Genomic DNA, 19,953 nt, shown 5'->3' with positions numbered 1-19,953 from the left:
TTTGCCATATTGGCCAGGCTGGTCTCAAACTCCTTGCCTCAAGTGATCTGCCCGTCACAGCCTCCCAAAGTGCTGGGATTACAAGTGTGAGCCACCGTGCCTGGCCAACACCCTTACTTAATAGCAAACTAAATGTCAATTTTATTCTGTTTTAACTTCTTAGGACTTAAACTGTCACAGGTAACAGAGTCTGTCTTTCAATGCTGTAAGTAGAATCTCTCCAAACTAGAATATCAAAGAAAGATTTTAAATATGATACAGAAGCTCAAAATATTAGAAGAACAAGGAACCCAGAACAGCCTCTTCACATTAAGTACAAGAGAGAGGCTCAGAAAGCTGGAGAGATGTGTCCATGCCTGGTCTGAGGCAGGGCCTGGCCTGGGGCCCTGGCCTGCTGCTCCCCCGTGGGGGCTTGCCCTCATCCCAACTCTGCCTCCCTAGCTGATCCTGTCTGTACCTCCTCCCACAGAATGGAAAAGAAGAGAAGGAGGGGATCATAAATCATATTTCTCTCATGAGTTTAGAGCATTCTTTTCTGAGAAGTTCAAAAGCACTCAGTAATAAACCGAGGTGACAAGTTTATGTCTTTTGCTTTTAAAATGAAATTTTATTTGAACTCTTGGAGAGGCATTTACATGTTTTAATTTAGGACATTGCTCTCTTATTTCAAGGTTTCGCCCTGTGGCATTGTCTGTGAGTGGGTGGGTGGGTGAAGAGGGTGGGTGCTGGGGAAGGGGTTAGCCTGTGTCTAGGCCACCCCTCTTCCCCCACAGGCTTTTCTGAATGCCTGGCCCGCCTGCAGCGGACAGAGTCCTCTCTTCGTGGGTTTTCAACAAGTTTCAACATCCACAGGAAGGAGCCCCCACCCTCAAGCTAGCTTGGCTGTTTTCCTCCTATGCCTTTTCTGCCTCTGTCCACTGCCCGCTTTTTCAGAGCCAAGAAATGGATGGAAAATCATGAATTCTGCAGGGACTAAGCTGCAGTAATCACTTTGCCTTCCTTCAAAGGAATTTTTTTTTTTTTTGCTACCAGATCCTGGGGGCCCAGAAAACAAGAAAACACAGTTGTCAAAGTTAATGAAATTGAGACTGAGAACAACCACACTTTAAGAAGATGATGAGAGAAAGAGAGAGGGGCGGCAGGAGAGCAAGAGAGGAAGAGACTAAGATCTTTTTTTTTTTTTTTTTTTTGAGACGGAGTCTTGCTCTGCCGCCCAGGCTGGAGTGCAGTGGCCGGATCTCAGCTCACTGCAAGCTCCGCCTCCTGGGTTTTTTACGCCATTCTCCTGCCTCAGTCTCCCGAGTAGCTGGGACTACAGGCGCCCGCCTCGTCGCCCGGCTAGTTTTTTGTATTTTTAAGTAGAGACAGGGTTTCACCGTATTAGCCAGGATGGTCTCGATCTCCTGACCTCGTGATCCGCCCGTCTCGGCCTCCCAAAGTGCTGGGATTACAGGCTTGAGCCACCGCACCCGGCCTGAGACTAAGATCTTGACTCACTGCACCTCCCACACCGGCCCAGGCTTTAAACAAATGCAAAACTGTCTTTCTTTGGCCCAAGCTTTTGTGCTAATGATTTTATTCAGGTGTAAACTCAAAGCCAAACTGCAATGACTAACCATGTGCAAATGCTGCCCGCCATCAGCCTTTCCAGAGAAAGGTGGGGGCTGCTGCTTGCAAGCAGGTAGAACCACATGCTCAACTTCTGGGCCCCTGCATCCAATAAATATTTGGAGAATGAATCAACTTAAGAAGCACTTAATGATTCAATATATGCCTAGGGTTTTTTATTCCCCCTGGCATCACGGGCCAGCAGGCCAAATCATACAAAACTCTCCAAGTAAAACCACTACATGGTTGTTCCAGGCAGAGGAGGAAATAGTTGGGTTCTCCGAGTGACTTCAGCAAGTTCCCCCACCACTAAACCACGGGAGAACTACAGGATGACCCTGTGATCCCTGTTCCAACCCATTTATAGATGCGAGAGACACAAAGATGGAGCCCCACCAGACTGGGGCAAAGCAAATGAAGCCAAGGAGCCGATTCCTGCATAACAGCAGTTAAAGTACAGGAGAAAAGGTTATAATAGGAGCGTAATGCCTACAAGGAAAGCACTGTTCCTACCCTGTAGATGTAGCTGGCATTTCTCCTAGGAAAACACTAAAATATCCTCAAGGGAGTCATTGCTCTCCTACCACCACTAAGCAGCTCTGGCCAATTATTTAAACGATGAAGTATCAGGGCCTGAGCCACCTAAAACACCTCGATTCAACTTTGTGAACCGTAAAGCAAACAGCTAATAATTCCTGTGGGGTTCTTTTTTCCAACGAAAGGGCAAGAAAACTTGACAAGTGACTTGAAGTTCTTCAGAAGACAACAGGGATGCAAAAACCACAAATAGATTAGACCTGTACCTGGGGCCAAAGGTCTTTCAAGAGACAATGGTAGGGACCACTTTAAGTCTGGAAAGTCTCCCCTCTCTAGCACCCTGCTTCAAAACTACCCCTTCTCTCTCCTGGATTTCTCAAAGACAGCCTCAAGAGGTTAGGAACTAGGACAGTTTTTTGCCCCAGCTCTCTCCCCATGGATCCTAGAATGGCAACTGTTGAGAATATAATAGATATCCAGACAGTACCACTATCCTTAGGAGAGACCACCTTTCTCCCAACCAAACTTCAAATCACCTTCTCTGAACCTTTCTTTTTAACAAAATGATGCAGTTTAAACAAAATCCAGTTTAAAACAGGTTGTTACCTGTCATATTTTAAGATTGTTGATGAGTGGCTTTCCAAAGTAAATTTTTTTAGGCCGGGCGCGGTGGCTCAAGCCTGTAATCCTAGCACTTTGGGAGGCCGAGACGGGCGGATCACGAGGTCAGGAGATCAAGACCATCCTGACTAACACGGTGAAACCCCGTCTCTACTAAAACTACAAAAAACTAGCCGGGCGAGGTGGCGGCGCCTGTAGTCCCAGCTACTCGGAGGCTGAGGCAGGAGAATGGCGTGAACCGGGAGGCGGAGCTTGCAGTGAGCTGAGATCCGCCACAGCACTCCAGCCTGGGTGACAGCGCGAGACTCCGTCTCAAAAAAAAAAAAAAAAAAAAAAAAAAAAAAAAAAAAAAAAAAAAAAAAAAAAAAAAAAAACAAAGTAAATTTATTTCTATCTTATACTGCAGTCAAAGTAATGCTGACCCTCTTGGCTAAAAAGTCTTTTTTAGTACTTCTAAATGAGTGATGGTAGCCAATGGCAGCAAACATTTATTGAGGGCTTACTTTTGTGTGAGGCGTTTGCATCGCATCTCACCTCCTAACCACCTATGAGGTAAGTTCTAATACAGGACCATAATTGCTGTCTGCCATTCTGAAACCAAAAAAAGCTCTAAAACCCAAACATTTTCCCATAACTTACTTGGCAGCAAAACTTAATGGACCTGAAACTCCTCTGGAGGCAAAGCTGCCGTGAACTAACATTAGGTTATTTAGATTTTAGCTATCCCACTTAGTGTGAAGATCCCTATGGTTTGCTATACAAATGTGAATGTGTTTGGTTACTGAGTGCTTCCCTAGGTCTCTTGGAGGTTACTTAATACAAAATCTATACCCCTTAATGCCTTTCTAAATGCCTCAAATCTCAGAATTCTGAAACATCTTGCCCCAAGGGTGTAAGATAAAGTATTGTGAATCTCTATTATTAGCCCATTTCACAGATAAGAAACTAAGACTCCTTGAGGGAAGCAACTTGCCCAAGGCCACATGGTGGACAAGAGGCTAGAGCCCATCTGAGACTGGCAGTCTCTCTGAGTCTGGGCTTGTAAACACTGGTGGGCCACTATAAGGCATGTCTCAGTCCCCACCTTAGACAACTTCAGCTGGGAAGGAGCACTGTGCCAGCATGGCTCTTCTCCATAATCAACTATTTGAGGAATGCTGAAATGGAAGAGCAGAAAACACCAACCAGAAACACTTACCTTGCCTAGGACAGTGAGGCATGGTTTCGGGTCCAATTCTGGCTGTTCCAGCTTCACCACTCCTACCCAGCCATATTCATACAAGTCCTCTTCGTCATTGTTATTACATAAGCCCAGTGGGTGCATCTAGGAAATAAAATGGAAAGAAAACTTCAGCAGACAAGCTATACGTTTGCTTGACTCATACTGTGTATTTCTCAGATACTATAGCCAAAAGTAATGTCAAAACTTAAAAGTTTAAGAGTGGGGACTGTTTTTCAAGCCAAGCGGAATTTTATTTCAGCACAATGAGCTGAGCACTGGGGAGAACACAATAGAGCCATTATAAATGTATGTTATGCATGCTTCTTTACTGCCTTTTAAGTGATGGTGATCCAAGGTGGAAACTGCCCAATAGGATCTAGGGAAAGAAAACAGCACAATTCCTACATAAATGCCAATCTAAATTGCTGTGAAATACCATAAATTTAACACTAAGTAGCAATTACAGACAAGACTAGCTAGGTTAGTATCCAAGATCATTTGGCTTCTAGACTTCAACAACATGTCTACTTCAACTTACGTAAGAGGATCTGGAAACACATCCCGGACTGTATGCAGAGACCACAGAAATCATCAATGTAATTAACAGGCTGTTTAAAGGCTACCCATGGTTACTGGGAAACAGATAAAATTCTTTGAGGTCTTTTCAAAATTTGCAAAGCACAAAATCAAAGATGGGTAGATAAGCAGTGTCAAATTTCTGTGTGTGAAAGTGCACTCAAACCAGAACAACCCTAAGGTTTGTGCTCACAATTCTATCTTTGAGTGGTACCAGGCCCTAGAATCCCTAATAACAGTCTGAGAAGAGGAAATCCTCAGGGATAAACATAACTTATCAAGAAGTTGATAAGCCTAGCACTGTGTGTGCTAAGCTCTTAAATAAGTGGAAGAAATACATCTTTAGATTCATGACAAGTTAGAAACACAAGAGACCTAAGAACACACTGTAGACAGAATATAGTCCCCAGGATATCTATGTCCTAATCTCCAGAACCTGTGCATAAGTTACCTTACACAGCAAGAGACTTTGCAGATGTGATTGAGTTTGAGATGGACAGATTCCCTGAATTATCTGGGTTGGTCCAGTGTAATCACAAAGGTGATTCCCACATAAGGGAAGCAGGGAAGCATGAGAAAGACAGAGAACAGATGTGATGACAGAAGCAGAGGCTGATGTACTCTGAAGATGGAAGAGGGGGCCATTAATCAAGAAATGAGGATGGCCTCTAGAAGCTGACAAAAATGAAAAATGGATTCTCCCCTCAAGCTTCCAGAAAGAATGTAGCCCCGAAGACCCGTCTGGAACTTCTGACCTCCAGAACTGTAAGAGAAAATATTTGTGTTGCTTTAAACCACTAAGTTTGTAGAAACTTGTTACAGCAGCAAATAGGAAACTAATACGCCCACCTTATCCCCTGGTTGTTTTACAGATAAGAACAGAAATCCAAGATAAGTGGCTTTTCCAACACACAGCCAGTATGTAGCACACCCGGAGGTCACCAGGCCCTTGGATTCACAATCCAGTGCCTTCCCACTCCACTTGCTAACTTTATCCTCCCTTCCTCTGAGAGCTGACCATCTGACAGGGGAAGACTAAGAGATAAAATCCTTAGAAAAAAAAGTTTCCAGCTCTAAATCCTGTGGTATTCAAGTGTAACATGAGTTTGGTGCAGGCAGCAAGAGTTGCTAGAATGTCTGGGGAGGCTTTGTGCAGCTGCTGAGCCTCGAGAGAGCTTCGAAGAAAGAGTTAGACTGACCAGGGCAAAATGAGAGAGGGAAGTCAGTTCCAAGCCTGGGGAGGAGTTGCTAAGAGATGATATAGTGGAGGGAAAAGAATGCATCCAGTCTGATGAGTAGGAAGGGTCACTGTCTACACTGAGAAGGAGAGAAGGGCTCAAAAACCAGGATGGAGTCTGGACACCAAGACAGTATTACAGGTTCTTAGGCAGAAGATGGTGTACTGAAAGAAGTTATTTTAGGCAGGCAGGTAACCTCTTCAGCAGTGGTATTATTGGGACTCCAGAGACAGCAACAAGTGGAGGGCAAAGGGTGCAGGCCAAAAATGAGAGATCCTTGACAATTCAATGAAACAACAGGAAAGGGGTTGCACAAGTTCATAAGGCAGGTGAGAGGTCACCACTGCTGAGCACAGGGCGGCCAGCAGTTGTCTTTATAGTGGATGAGAGATACCCCACCCTTTGGGAATTCCAAGATATGAGATAGAGGGCCCTGGGACATCCAACTTTGCAGGAGCTTTCAGGCTTATGGAATTTGCCTGAAGGGCCATTGGAGGTTCTGTGGTGCCACAGGTGGTGCAACCTTTCCTCCAGGATGCCCCTGCAGGATTCAGCCTACTCTAAAATGTTCTACAGTTATTAAACAATGAGTAGTCTGAAATGCTGAGACCTCTGACTAGAAAAAGGATGAGCAAGAGGAATGAGCCAATTATGTCAACAGCTCAGGCACCTCTGACCTCCGGGAAAGGGCTCAAGACCTGGCTCACTCCAGTACAGCTCAGCCAGCTTCCTGAAGTCCCAGGTCAAATCATGGTAACGGCAACCAGTATTCCACGGTATTTTTAACCTGGCCACGCAACTTGGAGGTTTCCAGGCTGTTTTTGGTTACTTATATATTTATGGGGTTTGACCAATGATAAAGAGTTGCTTTGGAGGAGCAGAGGCATCATTCAGGTCTAAGACCTTGTATCTATATCAAAACTGTACTAAAGAAAGAAGCCAGGCACAAAACACCACATACTGTATGATTCCATTACATGTCCAGAAGAGGCAAATCCATTGAGACAGAAAGCAGACTAGTGGTTGCCAAGGGCAGCAGGGAGGGGGCAAATGAGGAGTGACTGCTCAACGGGTACAGGGCTTCCTTTTGGGTGATGAAAACGTTCTGGAACTAGATGGTGGTGAAGATTGCACAACACTGTGAACATATTAAATGCCACTGAATTTCATGCTTTAAAATGATTACAATGGTAAATTTTATATGAATTTCACAATTAAAAGGTTTAAAAAAATAAGAAAAGGCAACTATCCTAAGAGCTTACTCAGGAATGACTTATGCCCTGCCTAGCACTGTCCTCAGTTAACACGGGGATCCCACAGTGAAGGACAATGTGCTTTCTACCCTTCCAGAGCCTAAGTGAATTTCAGCAGCCCTTCAGGAAACTGTGTCCTGCAGAATACTACCTACCACAAGACGAAAAACAGGTTCTTGCACAAGTAAATAACACTGAGAAGCTCTTCATAGGGACTCAGGATCTACATGTGTGAATTAAAGCTCTGCAGTGGCCAATGGTTTAATAGGGCTTTTAACCTTAGCTAAAACCACCATTTCCTACCCTTTGTTTATAAACTTGTTTTGCATTTAATCTGATCACGTGATTTCATGGGACACACTTTGAGAGATGCTAAGTTAGGGAGAACACACACACACATGACAATAAACCTACAGTAAATATGACATGAGGCAAAGCTAAATGTCTGCAAATGCTGAACACCCATGACGCAAAGACTTAAGGCCACGGTAGAAAGAAATGGAGGGACAGTCGAGGACAGCTGGAGAAAAGACGAGGCTTGGGAAAGTGGCAGATGTGGAGGATGGGGAGAAGACAAGGAATGGGAACCCAGAGGCAGCTGAAGCCAAAGCCCAGGCCTGACCCACCGCAGCCAATGAGGTGGAAGTGGGCCTGACCAGGCCAGAGGCTTACTCTCTTGAAGAAGCAGAACACACGGCCTCAGGAAAAGCATGTGGAGAGCGTGTCCAGACATGCAGAAATCTGAACTATGTAAGCCTCAAACACACCCAGGGGTCCCTTAGGGCTGTCAGGCCAGTGCCCTGGGCTGCACTTCACTGCCAGGCTCTCTCCTCTCCTAAGCAGTCATTCCTTCCCACTTTCCTCCAAACTCCTCTATCAAATCTTCCCAACACTGGGGTGGGTGACTTAGCAGCGCAACACGTCAGCCCTGTCAAGGGCACTGACTTGTGAACAGGAATGAAAGCCTTTAAAACTAAAAGGATTTTTCTAAAGCGCCAGTGGGAGGGATGCTTTACCCTCTTGTGGAGGGTAAGAAGCCACTAAGATCACATCTCAGAGGATAAAAAACCTACCTAACCATCCATTCCACTTTCCCACTTCCACCCTAAGTTCCTTCTCTCCTGAGATCCTTATTCCAGTTTACATCTCCAGTACAAGTCTGTTAATTCAATCTAACAGGCTCCTTTGACTCACCTATTGAATACCATATTATATGATTCAGGTCTCTGTTAGCTGGCCCCGATGACAGTATTAACCACCCTAGGCCTCCAGCCATTTCCACTCTGAGGTTCTCTTTTCCCAAGGGCTCCAAGTTATGAGCTCTGGAGATGTTTTTATAGAGAAGCAGAAGTAGTCATTATGTGAAAATATTCCTTAGTGAACTGACCTGTCCCAAGGATGGAGTATTCTTGGCAAAGGTATAAAATGCAAATGAACATACCATTTTGTTTGCATTTTATGGGGAAAGTGAAAGAGAGGCCTTGCATGATCTCAAATCTCATTCCTTCCTTCCCAAAATATCCATTGGAACAGAATAAGGAGTGAGAGGGTAAGAGCGACAGTTTCATAATAATGTCAAACTCATGATAAAGGAGTGTGTAATGGACATCAAGTAGATGTCCATTAATTGGACATCTACTATGTTAACACCTTTTTTTTTTAAGGCAGGGTCTCATTCTGTTCCCCACATGGGAGTGCAGTGGCACGATCACAGCTTACTGCAGCCTCGACCTCCTAGGCTCAAGCAATCCTGCCACCTCATTTATTGACTTTTTCGTGTGTGTGTAGAGACAGGTTTCACTATGTTGCCCGGGCTGGTATTGAACTCCTAGGCTCAAGCAATCCTTCCGCCTCGGCCTCCCAAAGTGCTGGAATTACAGGTGTGAGCTGCTGCGCCTGACCGGTTTACACATTTTAATCTCATATTTAATCCAATAGGGAACTCCTGCTAATTGTTGGAATATCAGATGATATAGTGACTAAACTATGTAAATAAGTTGCAAACTAGAACTGCAAATCAGCAACCAATGCAGAATTTAACAGAGTCCATGAAAGTCCTATTAGTCAACAACTGGATTCTACTCAAAGCCAATGGCAAACAATCTAGTTAAGGATTAAAGAAGAAACACGCATGGGAGCTTCCACAGAGAATGATCAAAGGATTAAGAGAGACCTTTGGAAAAAGTGAGAGTCCTCTCAGTTGGAAAACAACTTTTTTTTTTTTAGACGGAGTCTCCGTTGCCCAGGCTGGAGCACAGTGGTGAGATCTCGGCTCACTGCAACCTCTGCCTCCCGGGTTCAAGTAATTCTCTTGCCTCAGCCTCCTGAGTAGCTGGGATTACAGCCGCCCACCACCACACTTGGCTAATTTTTATATTTTTAGTACAGCAGGGTTTCACCTTGTTGGCCAGGCTGGTCTCAAATTCCTGACCTCAGGTGATCCACCTGCCTTGGACTCCCAAAGTGCTGGGATTACAGGCATGAGCCATCGCACCCGGCTGAACTCAAACCTAAGTAAAGGATGCCATATGCACAGTCTTATACAATTTTGCTGAGAATATCCCCACACTGACCACATGAGATTCAATCTTTGTTTATTCTCAAAAATCAGTCCAAGCTGCGATTATAATTTAAATATAAACCATTACTTTCATTTTTATTTTTCAAGATATAGCCCCAATGAAATGTTTATTTCTACTTTCTCCTAAGAAATACTAGGCCCTAAGCCAGGCATAGTGACACACACCTATAATCCCAGCTACTGGGAAGCTGAGGTGGGAGGATGGTTTGAACCCAGGCACTTGAGACCAGCCTGGCCAACATAGCAAGACTGCGTCTCAATTTTTTTAAAAGATAAAAAAGAATTATTAGCCTCTAATTTTAAAAGATCCCAAGGTCCTAATTTGGATAACAATCATCTGTAGAGAATAAGAACCTTTTCCACAAGAAATTCCTATCCTCTTCCAAAGTTTCAGCTAGACACTGCTTCCACACCATCCCTGCAATCATCAGGTAAAAACCAGGTGTGTTATTCACACATGCTAACACCAGCCAGCGACATACAGGCACTGACAACATACAAGATCTGTGTGGTTCTGAATGCCTAATCATTCAACATTCTTCGTAGGATACTTCAGTGTATGGTGTTCAAGCATATTAACTTTGAACTTAATGTAGCATATAAGCATTTAAAAGTCACAGGCATTTCTGAGTTTACTTTCTTAAAATACTTGGATGCATAGGGCTTTCCTAGTCAGATGCTTGACATTTATGTTTTCGCCTTATTATTTTTAAGAAAGTTAAAAACAGCTGAGTTGTAAGAACTCAAGGACATCAGAATGAACTACTAATGAAAACATAAGAAAAAAATCAAATAGACATGGAAACCTTAGACTGGAACCAAGACTCCATCAAACAGAGAATACTAAGGGGAAGGATGGCCTGAAATGAGAAGACAAGCAAAACTTCTGGGGCAGATTCACAGAAGAACTTGATGCAAATATAATAAGCTACAATGAAAGTGCAAGGGTATAACAGAAAATATGCCCTGGGTTATAACTTTGTTTTACTTTTGCTCTTTGTGCAATAACTCTGGGATACTCAACATCTTGCTTAAGTCAACTGAAGGAAAATGCCTACCCACTCCTTTATCATGAGTTTGACATTATTATGAAACTGTCGCTCTTACCCTCTCACTCCTTATTTTGTTCCAATGGATATTTTGGGAAGGAAGGAATGAGATTTGAGATCATGCAATCTTGTGTTGAAATCTCACTTCTGCCTTTGATGATGCACATCACCTAGACAGATGAGTTGATTTCTATAAACCTTGATTTTTAAAATTATTTGTATAAATTGAAGTGTGATTTTTACACAGCTATATTGTGTAGTGGGTGAAATCTGGGCTTTTAGTGTATCCATCACCTGAATAATGTAAATGGTACCCATTAGGTAATTTCCCATAATCCATTCCCCTTCCTCTCCTCCACCCACCCTTCTGAGTCTCTAATGCCTGTACTTCCACACTCTATGCCCCTATCTGTTTTCCACATGGATTTTCTTATCTGTAAAATGGAGACTGTAGCATCTGTCTTAACTGATAAGGACAAATACAGACATCCTTAAGGATTAAATGAGATAAAATACATCAACATAGTAACACCAGTAGACATTTCATCAATGGGAAAGCTTTCTCCTTCAACTTCTCTAGACCTGTCATGTTCATTTGCATTTTATGCCTTTACCTAGAATACTTTGCCCTTCAAGACCAACTTAAATGTCACCCCTTCCGTGGAGCTTTCTTGAATCAACTAATACTTCTTGAGTCTCAAATGCTTTGTATGGTGCTTACTGGTTCCTATAGCCTCCTCTCTAAGATGGGCACCTGCTTCTAGAAAGACAGTCTTATTCAGAAGTCCCCTTTCACCCTACCCAGAGCTTTGTACCCAACAGGTGCTCAATAAATGACTACTGGCTGAACAAATGACCTCTGGCCTGGAGGCAGGCCTGCTACCATGTCTCTTGCTGTCTTTGGTGAGCCACTTGGGTCTCTGCTCTGCTAAGTGAGGTACCAGGGCAAATAGGTCAGGATTTAATCAACTTGCTGCATGAACTTTGAAAGACCTAGCTCTTTTAGTTATTGATTATTGAGTCATCAAAGACATTTCCAGGACAAAAAAGATTTACTGGCAATGGTATAGGAGCAAAGGCTGCTCCTCCTTGGCCTTGCTGTGGGGCCACAGCAGCCCAAGCACGCTGGGGTGGCTACTGCTTACTATACACAGAGACCACGACACTGGGGCCCTTCACCGTGACAGCACCTTGAAAGGGCAGTAGAAGGGGAGGGAGAATGGAAGATGTCCTCCCCAAAAAAGCAAGTCTCAAATTTTCCCACCCATGTGCAACCTCAGGAGTTGCTGTCAGCAACAACAAAACAAGGAAATAAAACTAAGGAAAAGGCAGGCGTGGGATCCAAGCACAGGGACTCCCACAGATTAGAGAAATAAAGAGAAATCCCAGGACAATGGCTTTGCAACCAGCCTGTTAAAGGACAGGTCCAGATGGGGCCAGAAGGATGAGGCTACAGGACAGCCAAACAAACAAACAACAACAAAAACATAACTCATTACCCAGTGGGTTAGATGGTACTGAGGAGAGTTTTATAGTTCTGAACAAGAGGATGACAAGTGACAGTTACAGCAAACTAAAGTAATGGAGGGCCAGGGTGAGGGAGCAATGATTAACTCCAGAAAAAAACAAAAAGTTACACCAGGATCGGAACCCATAATCAGGGTATGACCTATGTGATATAACTACATTGGAAGAATGCAGAAATGAGAAGAGGGGAGTGAAAAGCAAAATCTTTTTCTACAGGAGGAGGTCAACACATTATTCTGCAATTGACTACAAGAGTTACAGAAATTTAGAAACAATCACAAAGATGAAGAGCAAAAGAAACCACTAAAGAATTGAAAATAGTTGCCTCTGGGAATAGCAATCAGGGGTGGTGAAGGTGAATCAAGAAAATGCTCTTTTTTATTATAAACTGTGATGTATGCTTTGTCTTTCTATAAACAGACAAGTGAATGATTTTGATCAAAAATTTTATGTAATGCTGGAAATAATAACTCCCTTTCTCCAAGTGTTCCAGCAGATTCTATGGGTCCTCCTCACTGGAAAAGGCAGGGAAGGATTTCATCAGGCCCAAGAGAGACCCCACAGGATCCTTGCACTGAGGAGTGGACATCTGAAGGGAGACTTTGTCTGAGATGGCTGTTCTGGGAGCCATCCAGGACGTGGGCTGGTGATGACTCACGGAGACACGGTAAGAGAAAGAACCGGTAGCTTTCACCACCCTTCGCAACCAAAAATAGCTCCCAGGTGGCATCAGAGTGTGACATAGATTTGGGTGTTACAGAGACGGCAGACACAATAACCAGGGTGATTGTTCTGAGAAGCTCCAGTTTTCTCCCAGACACAGATATAACCTCTAGAAGAGGCACTGAACATTCCACTTGCATTTCTGAATAGAGTTACTACGGCAAAATTCTACCAACAAGCAATGCATATACCTGCCCATCTCTGCTACCAGGTATCAAACAACTGGTTTTATGTTTAAATATGAAGATGAACTTTCTTCAATTTCCTCAGGGCCCAGTGAGACTGACTATCATGGTTTCATGTGGTTTCATGTTTTGTTAATGGACAAAGAAGGTAGGGGAACTTCGAAGCCAAAAGACGATGTCAGACAAGGTTAAATATCTGGAGAAAAAGAACTATGTTCCCTTGAGTATGGTACATCAAGCCAAACTTTGAAACCAAGACCAGCTCTTTAAGAAGCTTTCAGTACAAAATCCTTGCGATATACTGGTGCACCTTCCACATGTCTGAAAGGGCAAAATTGAAACTAGGGCTAGTGGTGCTTTTATCCAAGGTTACAAATCTCTACACTAGGCTGAGAGTTTAAAATAACTTCAAAAGAGCCGCCTGCTTCTAAGTGGGTTACTGTTACACAGGAGCCAAATACTAAACTAATAGGAGGACGAGACATTTCACTCTGTAATATTATCTCATCAAAAAATTCCTGGGGATTTAAAAGGGAAACTTCCTTCCTTTTGTTCTTTTGCCACTATCGGCCAGGGTAGGGTGTCGCTGTGGTACAGAGTTTCACATCAGTCCCAGACCTTTTCTTATAAGGTGTGGTGGCTAGAACCAAGACTTATAATTTACGTGAAGGAATGGAAAAAGGACAGCCCCACCCATTTTTCTCTTGAATCATAAGGATTTTTTTCCCTCTTCTATTGTACAAAGAAACGGACAATTCTTTTGCTCTTTGAACAAACGGCCTAACCCTTTTTCTGGATCTAGAATCAAACAGAACCTGAATAGTTAGTCTCCCTGTTGTCATAGCAATGAGGGTAACTGTGATGGGTCAGAAACTACCCCAGACACCAAAAAGCTGCTGGCTGTTGCTGCTGTTTCACAGAGAATTCCAGCTGGGAACTGCCTGAGGACTGTGGAGTTCTCTCGGCTGAGGACTCTGGCTTTCGGAACACTCAGCTGGAGTCTCTCCCAGTGGGTATCACTTTTTTTGAGAAAACCCAAAAAGAGCCTCTATACTTATTTGGTTCCTCTGTACCAAATGAACAACTGAGAAGTGACCTGTCAGAAACTTGGGGAAGCAGCAAGCATTTCAAATCCACTTTTTCCCTCGAGTATCTCCCATGCCCTAGACTTTCATTTTGTCAGAGAATTATGTTGAAACTTACATATGGCTCCATGTATATCTCGTATCGGACTTTACAAACCCTCACTTAGAATGGCTGTTGGGCCGGGCGCGGTGGCTCAAGCCTGTAATCCCAGCACTTTGGGAGGCCGAGACGGGCGGATCATGAGGTCAGGAGATCGAGACCATCCTGGCTAATACGGTGAAACCCTGTCTCTACTTAAAAATACAAAAAACTAGCCGGGCGACGAGGCGGGCGCCTGTAGTCCCAGCTACTCGGGAGGCTGAGGCAGGAGAATGGCGTAAACCCGGGAGGCAGAGCTTGCAGTGAGCTGAGATCCGGCCACTGCACTCCAGCCTGGGTGGCAGAGCAAGACTCCGTCTCAAAAAAAAAAAAAAGAATGGCTGTTGCTAGTTTCAAATAGATAAGATGCTTTGTAAGTTAAAAAAATTTTTTAAGTGGGCAGTAGACTATAGAAACCTTAAGCTAAATTAATTCTAAATTCATTCTTGAAGTGACTCAAAGAGACTCATGTGCCTACCAGATGACAAGTATTGCTCTCTACATAGAAATTCACTGACACAGTTTTACTTCAAATTGCAAGGCAACTTATAAAGGACACTTGATCATTCTTATTATTAAAAGGATTAGGTGCTTAAACACATCCAAGAGTTACTAAATTAAGATGAAATACAATACTATAAAACAACAAATCATTCAAACTACATGATGCTGAACTGAAACTAGAAAAAAAAGTGAAAAAAATTCCAAAGCTATATTAATTTATTTTTTATTGAGACAGGGTCTCACTTTGTCACCCAGGCTGGCGTGTAGAGGCGCAATCTCTCAGTCCCCCACGTAGTTGGGATTACAGGCATGCACCACCATGCCCAGCTAATTTTTATATTTTTAGTAGAGACAGGGTCTCACTATGTTGTCCAGGCTGGTCTCAAACTCCTGGATCCAACTCAAGTAACCCACCCACCTCTGCCTCCCAAAGTGCTAGGATTACAGGTATAAGCCACTGCACCCAGCCTATTTATTTTCTGAGACAGGGTATTGCTCTGTTGCCCATGCTGGAGTACAGTGGCATGATCTTCACTCACTGCAACCTCTGCCTCATTTATATTTTTATAAATGATGAAGCAACATGAGCTAAGTCAATTCCTTTAGAACAATTAGTGAACTAGATAGTGACAAAGGGGGGCAGAAAGTACAAACGTAATTTTTAAACTTCTCCATATGAGCAGGTACAGAACAAAGATACACTGCAAGGAAAGAAATGATTGAGAGTTAAGGGACACATGCAACTAATTTATAGTAAGAAAACAGACTCATCATCCACCTTATTGGTGATGAATACAACAGCAAAATCAGTCAAGTAAACCAGCTACTAAACCCCACTTGGGCAAACACATTCTGGCCATGCTGCAAATTGGCTCCATTTGGGGGGAAGCGGTCTGGCAATGAGACAATGCTCAAGCTGTGTATGTCCTTCCCCCAACAATTTCATTTTTCAAACAAACCCTGAGGAAATAACCTCAAAGTAGTAATTTTTTTTTTTCTTGAGACAGAGGCTTGCTCTGTTGCCCAGGGTAGAGTACAGTCGTACGATCTCAGCTCACTGCAACCTCTGCCTCCCAGATTCAAGCGATTCTCCTGCCTTAGCCTCCCAAGGAGCTGGGATTACAGGCACCCGCCACCACGCCTGGCTAATTTTTGTACTTTTAGTAGAGATGAGGTTTCATCATGTTGGCCAGGCTGGTCTTGAACTCTTAACCTCATGATCTGCCCGCCTCAGACTCCCAAAATGCTAGGATTACAGGCGTGAGCCACTGCACCCAGCCAAAGTAGTTACTTTGTATGATGAAATCTTTAAGTAGACCTCCTCTAAACTGTGAAAACTTAGGGAAAAAAAAGTTCCCCCAAAGACTATGTAATAAAAACAATGTGCATAATTTATGGGATGTAATGTCACCACAGTAAGATAATAATGAAGATAATATAGTATTAGAAGTATGTACAAAATTTTCAGAGAATTTAATGTACAGATTTAAAAATCATATCTGCCTGTAATCTCAGCACTTTGGGAGGCCAAGGTGGGAGGATTACTTGAGCCCAGGAGTTTGGGACTAACCTGGGCAATACAGTGAGACCCCCATCTCTACAAAAATTAAAAAATTAGGTGGCATGCCCCTGTGGTCCTTGCTACTCGAGAGGCCAAGGTGGGAGGATTGCTTGAGCCTGGAGGGCTGAGGCTGCAGTGAGCTATGATCTGGCCATTGTGCTCCAGCCTGGACAAGAGTAAGACCCTCTCTCAAAAAAATAAAAATAAATAAAAATCACATCTGTATCTAGATGAAAACTAAAAGGAAACAAAGAATTTACAAAGTAAATGGACTGGAGAGTAAGAATAGTAGGAGATTTTTTTCTTTTTTGGATTCTACTACTCATTCAAACCAACATTTGCTAAGCACTGACCTTGTGGCTGGACGCCAGGCAAGGAATAGTGATTAAGAGCTGAGCCCTTCTTTAGTGTAATGTTGTTTAATCAGGAGTTTGAAAACAATTATAAAATGTATATGCATCTGCTGACAGGACAGGTGACCAAAATTTGAAGCTAACCAGGGCCTTTTCCCATAAATTGGCTCTATGTATAACAAATGGCAGTATTAAGTAGTAACATGCATCGTCAAAGAGATGCATTCCAGCCAGGCATGGTGGCTCACGCCTGTAATCCCAGCACTTTGGGAGGCCGAGGCGGGTGGATCACGAGGTCAGGAGATCAAGACCATCCTGGCTAACACGGTGAAACTCCATCTCTACTAAAAATACAAAAACAAAATTAGCCAGGTATGATGGCAGGCGCCTGTAGTCCCAGCTACTCGGGAGGCTGAGGCAGGAGAATGGCGTGAACCCAGGAGGTGGAGCTTGCAGTGAGCTGAGATTGCACCACTGTACTCCAGCCTGGGTGACAAAGCGAGACTCCGTCTAAAAAAAAACAAAAAACAAAAAAAGAGATGCATTCCTTTCCCACAATGTTTCCTGATATTTGGGGAGTTTCTTACAAGGAACCAATGGATGTATTGGTTTGTTGTAACCTTGAGTAGTTTTCTGAATGCAAAGGAAGGCAGGCCCTTGAGAGGCAGGATCATTACCTTCCAATCAAAATTTTAAATTCATTCCTTTTTAAAAAAATTTCTTTCGGCCGGGCCCGGTGGCTCAAGCCTGTAATCCCAGCACTTTGGGAGGCCGAGACAGGTGGATCACGAGGTCAGGAGATCGAGACCATCCTGGCTAACACGGTGAAACCCCGTCTCTACTAAAAAATACAAAAAACTAGCCAGGCGAGGTGGCAGGCGCCTGGAGTCCCAGCTACTTGGGAGATTGAGGCAGGAGAATGGCGTAAACCCGGGAGGCGGAGCTTGCAGTGAGCTGAGATCCAGCCACTGCACTCCAGCCTAGGCGACAGAGCGAGACTCCGTCTCAAAAAAAAAAAAAAAAAAAAAGTCTTTCATTGGAAAAACATAGAAACAAAATGGAAGAAATAATTCAACACCTGCCAAGTAACCATTCTGAGAAGGGGATTCTCAACACGGTGTTAAGAGGGGGCACTTTAGTGAAGGGCCTAAGGCAGAACCAAGTATTCTCCACTCCCTGATGATGCTGTGCTATGCTGTGGTGTGCTATGATGAACAAGGGCTTTGAGCTGCACTGGCCCACGGTGGATCCCAGTACTGCCTCTTGTGTGTGACCTTAGAAGAGTCATGTAACCTTATCTGAAGGGCAGTCCTGATCCTGCCCATCCTGCTTATATTTCTGAGGATCAGATAAAAAGAGGCCCGTGTACCTGGCATGCAAAAAGTAGAGCAATAGATATTACACCAAAAGCATAGACAACCAAAGAAAAAATAGACAAAATGAACATCAAAATTAAAAACTTTTGTGCTGTAAAGGACACCTTCAAGAAAGTGTAAAAAAGGCCAGGCACCGTGGCTCATGCCTGTAATCCCAGCACTTTCGGAGGCCAAGGTAGGAGGATTATATGAGCCCAGGAGTTTGAGACCAGCCTAAGTAACATAGCAAGACTCTGTCTCTACAAAACATTTAAAAAATCAGCCAGGTGTGGTGGCACATGCCTGTAATCATGGCTACTTGGGAGGCTGAGGCAGGAGGATTGAGCCCACAAGTTTGAGGCTGCATTAAGCCATGATGGCTCCACTGCGCTCCAGCCTGGAGACAGCAAGGCCCTGTCTCTAAAAATAAATAAATAATTTAAAAGTATAAAACCCACAGAAGAAAATGTATGTGAACTTTTACAACTCAATAATAAAAAGACAAACTATTCAATTAAAAATGGGCATAGGATCTGAATACATATTTCTCCAAGAGATATGCAAATGTCAACAAGCACATTAAAAGATGCTCAACATCATTAGCCATCAAGGAAATGCAAATCAAAACCATAATGAGATACCATGTCATACCAAGTGTTGGCTAGAATGTGGAGTAATTAGAACCCTCAAACGCTGCTGATGGCAATGCAGAATGGAGCAGCCACTTTGGAAAACAGTCTGGCAGTTCCTCAAAGGCTTAAACATAGAGTGACCATATGACACCCAGCAATTCCACTCCTAAGTATATACCCAAGAGAAAAGAAAACATGACCACAGAAACTTGTACATGAATGTTCACAGCAGCACTATTCATAATAACCAAAGAGTGGAAACAATGTGAATGTCCATCAGCTGATGAATGGAAACATCAAGTGTGGTTAACCCGCACCACGGAATATTATTTGGCCACAAAAATGAACGGAGTACTGGTACATGCTACAACAGGGATAAACCTTGAGAACATGCTCAGTAAAAGAAGCTAGTCACAAAAGTCCACATCTTATATGATTCTATTACATGAAAGCCCAGAATAGGACAGCGACAGTCGATTAGTGGTTGCCTAGCACTGGGGAGGTAGAAGAATGGGAAGACAGGGGAGTGAGAGCTAAAAGGTACAGGGTTTCTTTCTGAGGTGATTTAAATGTTCTAAAATAGATTGTGGTGATGGTTGTACAACTCTGAATATACTAAAAGCCACTGAATTATATACTTTATATAGGTGAATGATATGGTATGTGGATTATATCTCAATAAAGCTGTTATTAAAGAATTATGCAAATAAAGGGTAAATGGGGAGAAAGAGAAAAACATAGTGGGGCAAGACTCTATCACCAGTGGAGTCACATCATGAAAAGAACAGGCTGGGCCCAGTGGCTCATCCCTATAATCCCAGCACTTTGGGAGGCCGAGGCAAGGGGATCACTTGAAGCCAGTTTGAGACCAGCCTCAGCAACATGGAGAAACCCTGTCTCTACAAAAAACACAAAAACTTAGGCAGGTGTGGCGGTGTAAACCTGTAATCCCAGCTGCTCAGGAGGCTGAGGTGGGAGGACTGCTTGTGCCCAGGAGTTCAAGGTGACAGGTGACCTATCATGGCGCCACTGCACTCCTGCCTGAATGACAGAGAGAGAGACCATCTCTTAAAAATTTCTTATTTACTTTTTTAAAAGAATGCAGGTGAGCTCCACTACTCCAGGCAATTACTTAATTTCCCCAAGGTTGTTTCCTCATCTGTAAAATAGGAATGGTGCCAGCCCCACCTGAGTGAGACGGCAC

At 43.5% G+C, this 19,953-nt stretch overlaps 1 protein-coding gene across 3 annotated transcripts in view; it reads right to left on the bottom strand.

The window, feature by feature from the left end:
* Positions 1-19,953, bottom strand: part of ZNRF3 (zinc and ring finger 3) — a 178,196-nt gene that overhangs the window by 66,618 nt on the left and 91,625 nt on the right. For all 3 annotated transcript variants that reach the window (XM_033233113.1, XM_033233116.1, XM_033233114.1), the window contains exon 2: positions 3,965-4,090. In XM_033233113.1, coding sequence (XP_033089004.1) covers positions 3,965-4,090 — 126 coding nt within the window. The remainder of the gene's footprint in view (positions 1-3,964; positions 4,091-19,953) is intronic.

Source organism: Trachypithecus francoisi, unplaced genomic scaffold, assembly GCF_009764315.1.
Source record: "Trachypithecus francoisi isolate TF-2019V2 unplaced genomic scaffold, Tfra_2.0 Lachesis_group14, whole genome shotgun sequence".
Classification (NCBI taxonomy): Eukaryota; Metazoa; Chordata; class Mammalia; order Primates; family Cercopithecidae; genus Trachypithecus; species Trachypithecus francoisi.
This window is presented reverse-complemented; position numbering and strand designations above follow the sequence as displayed.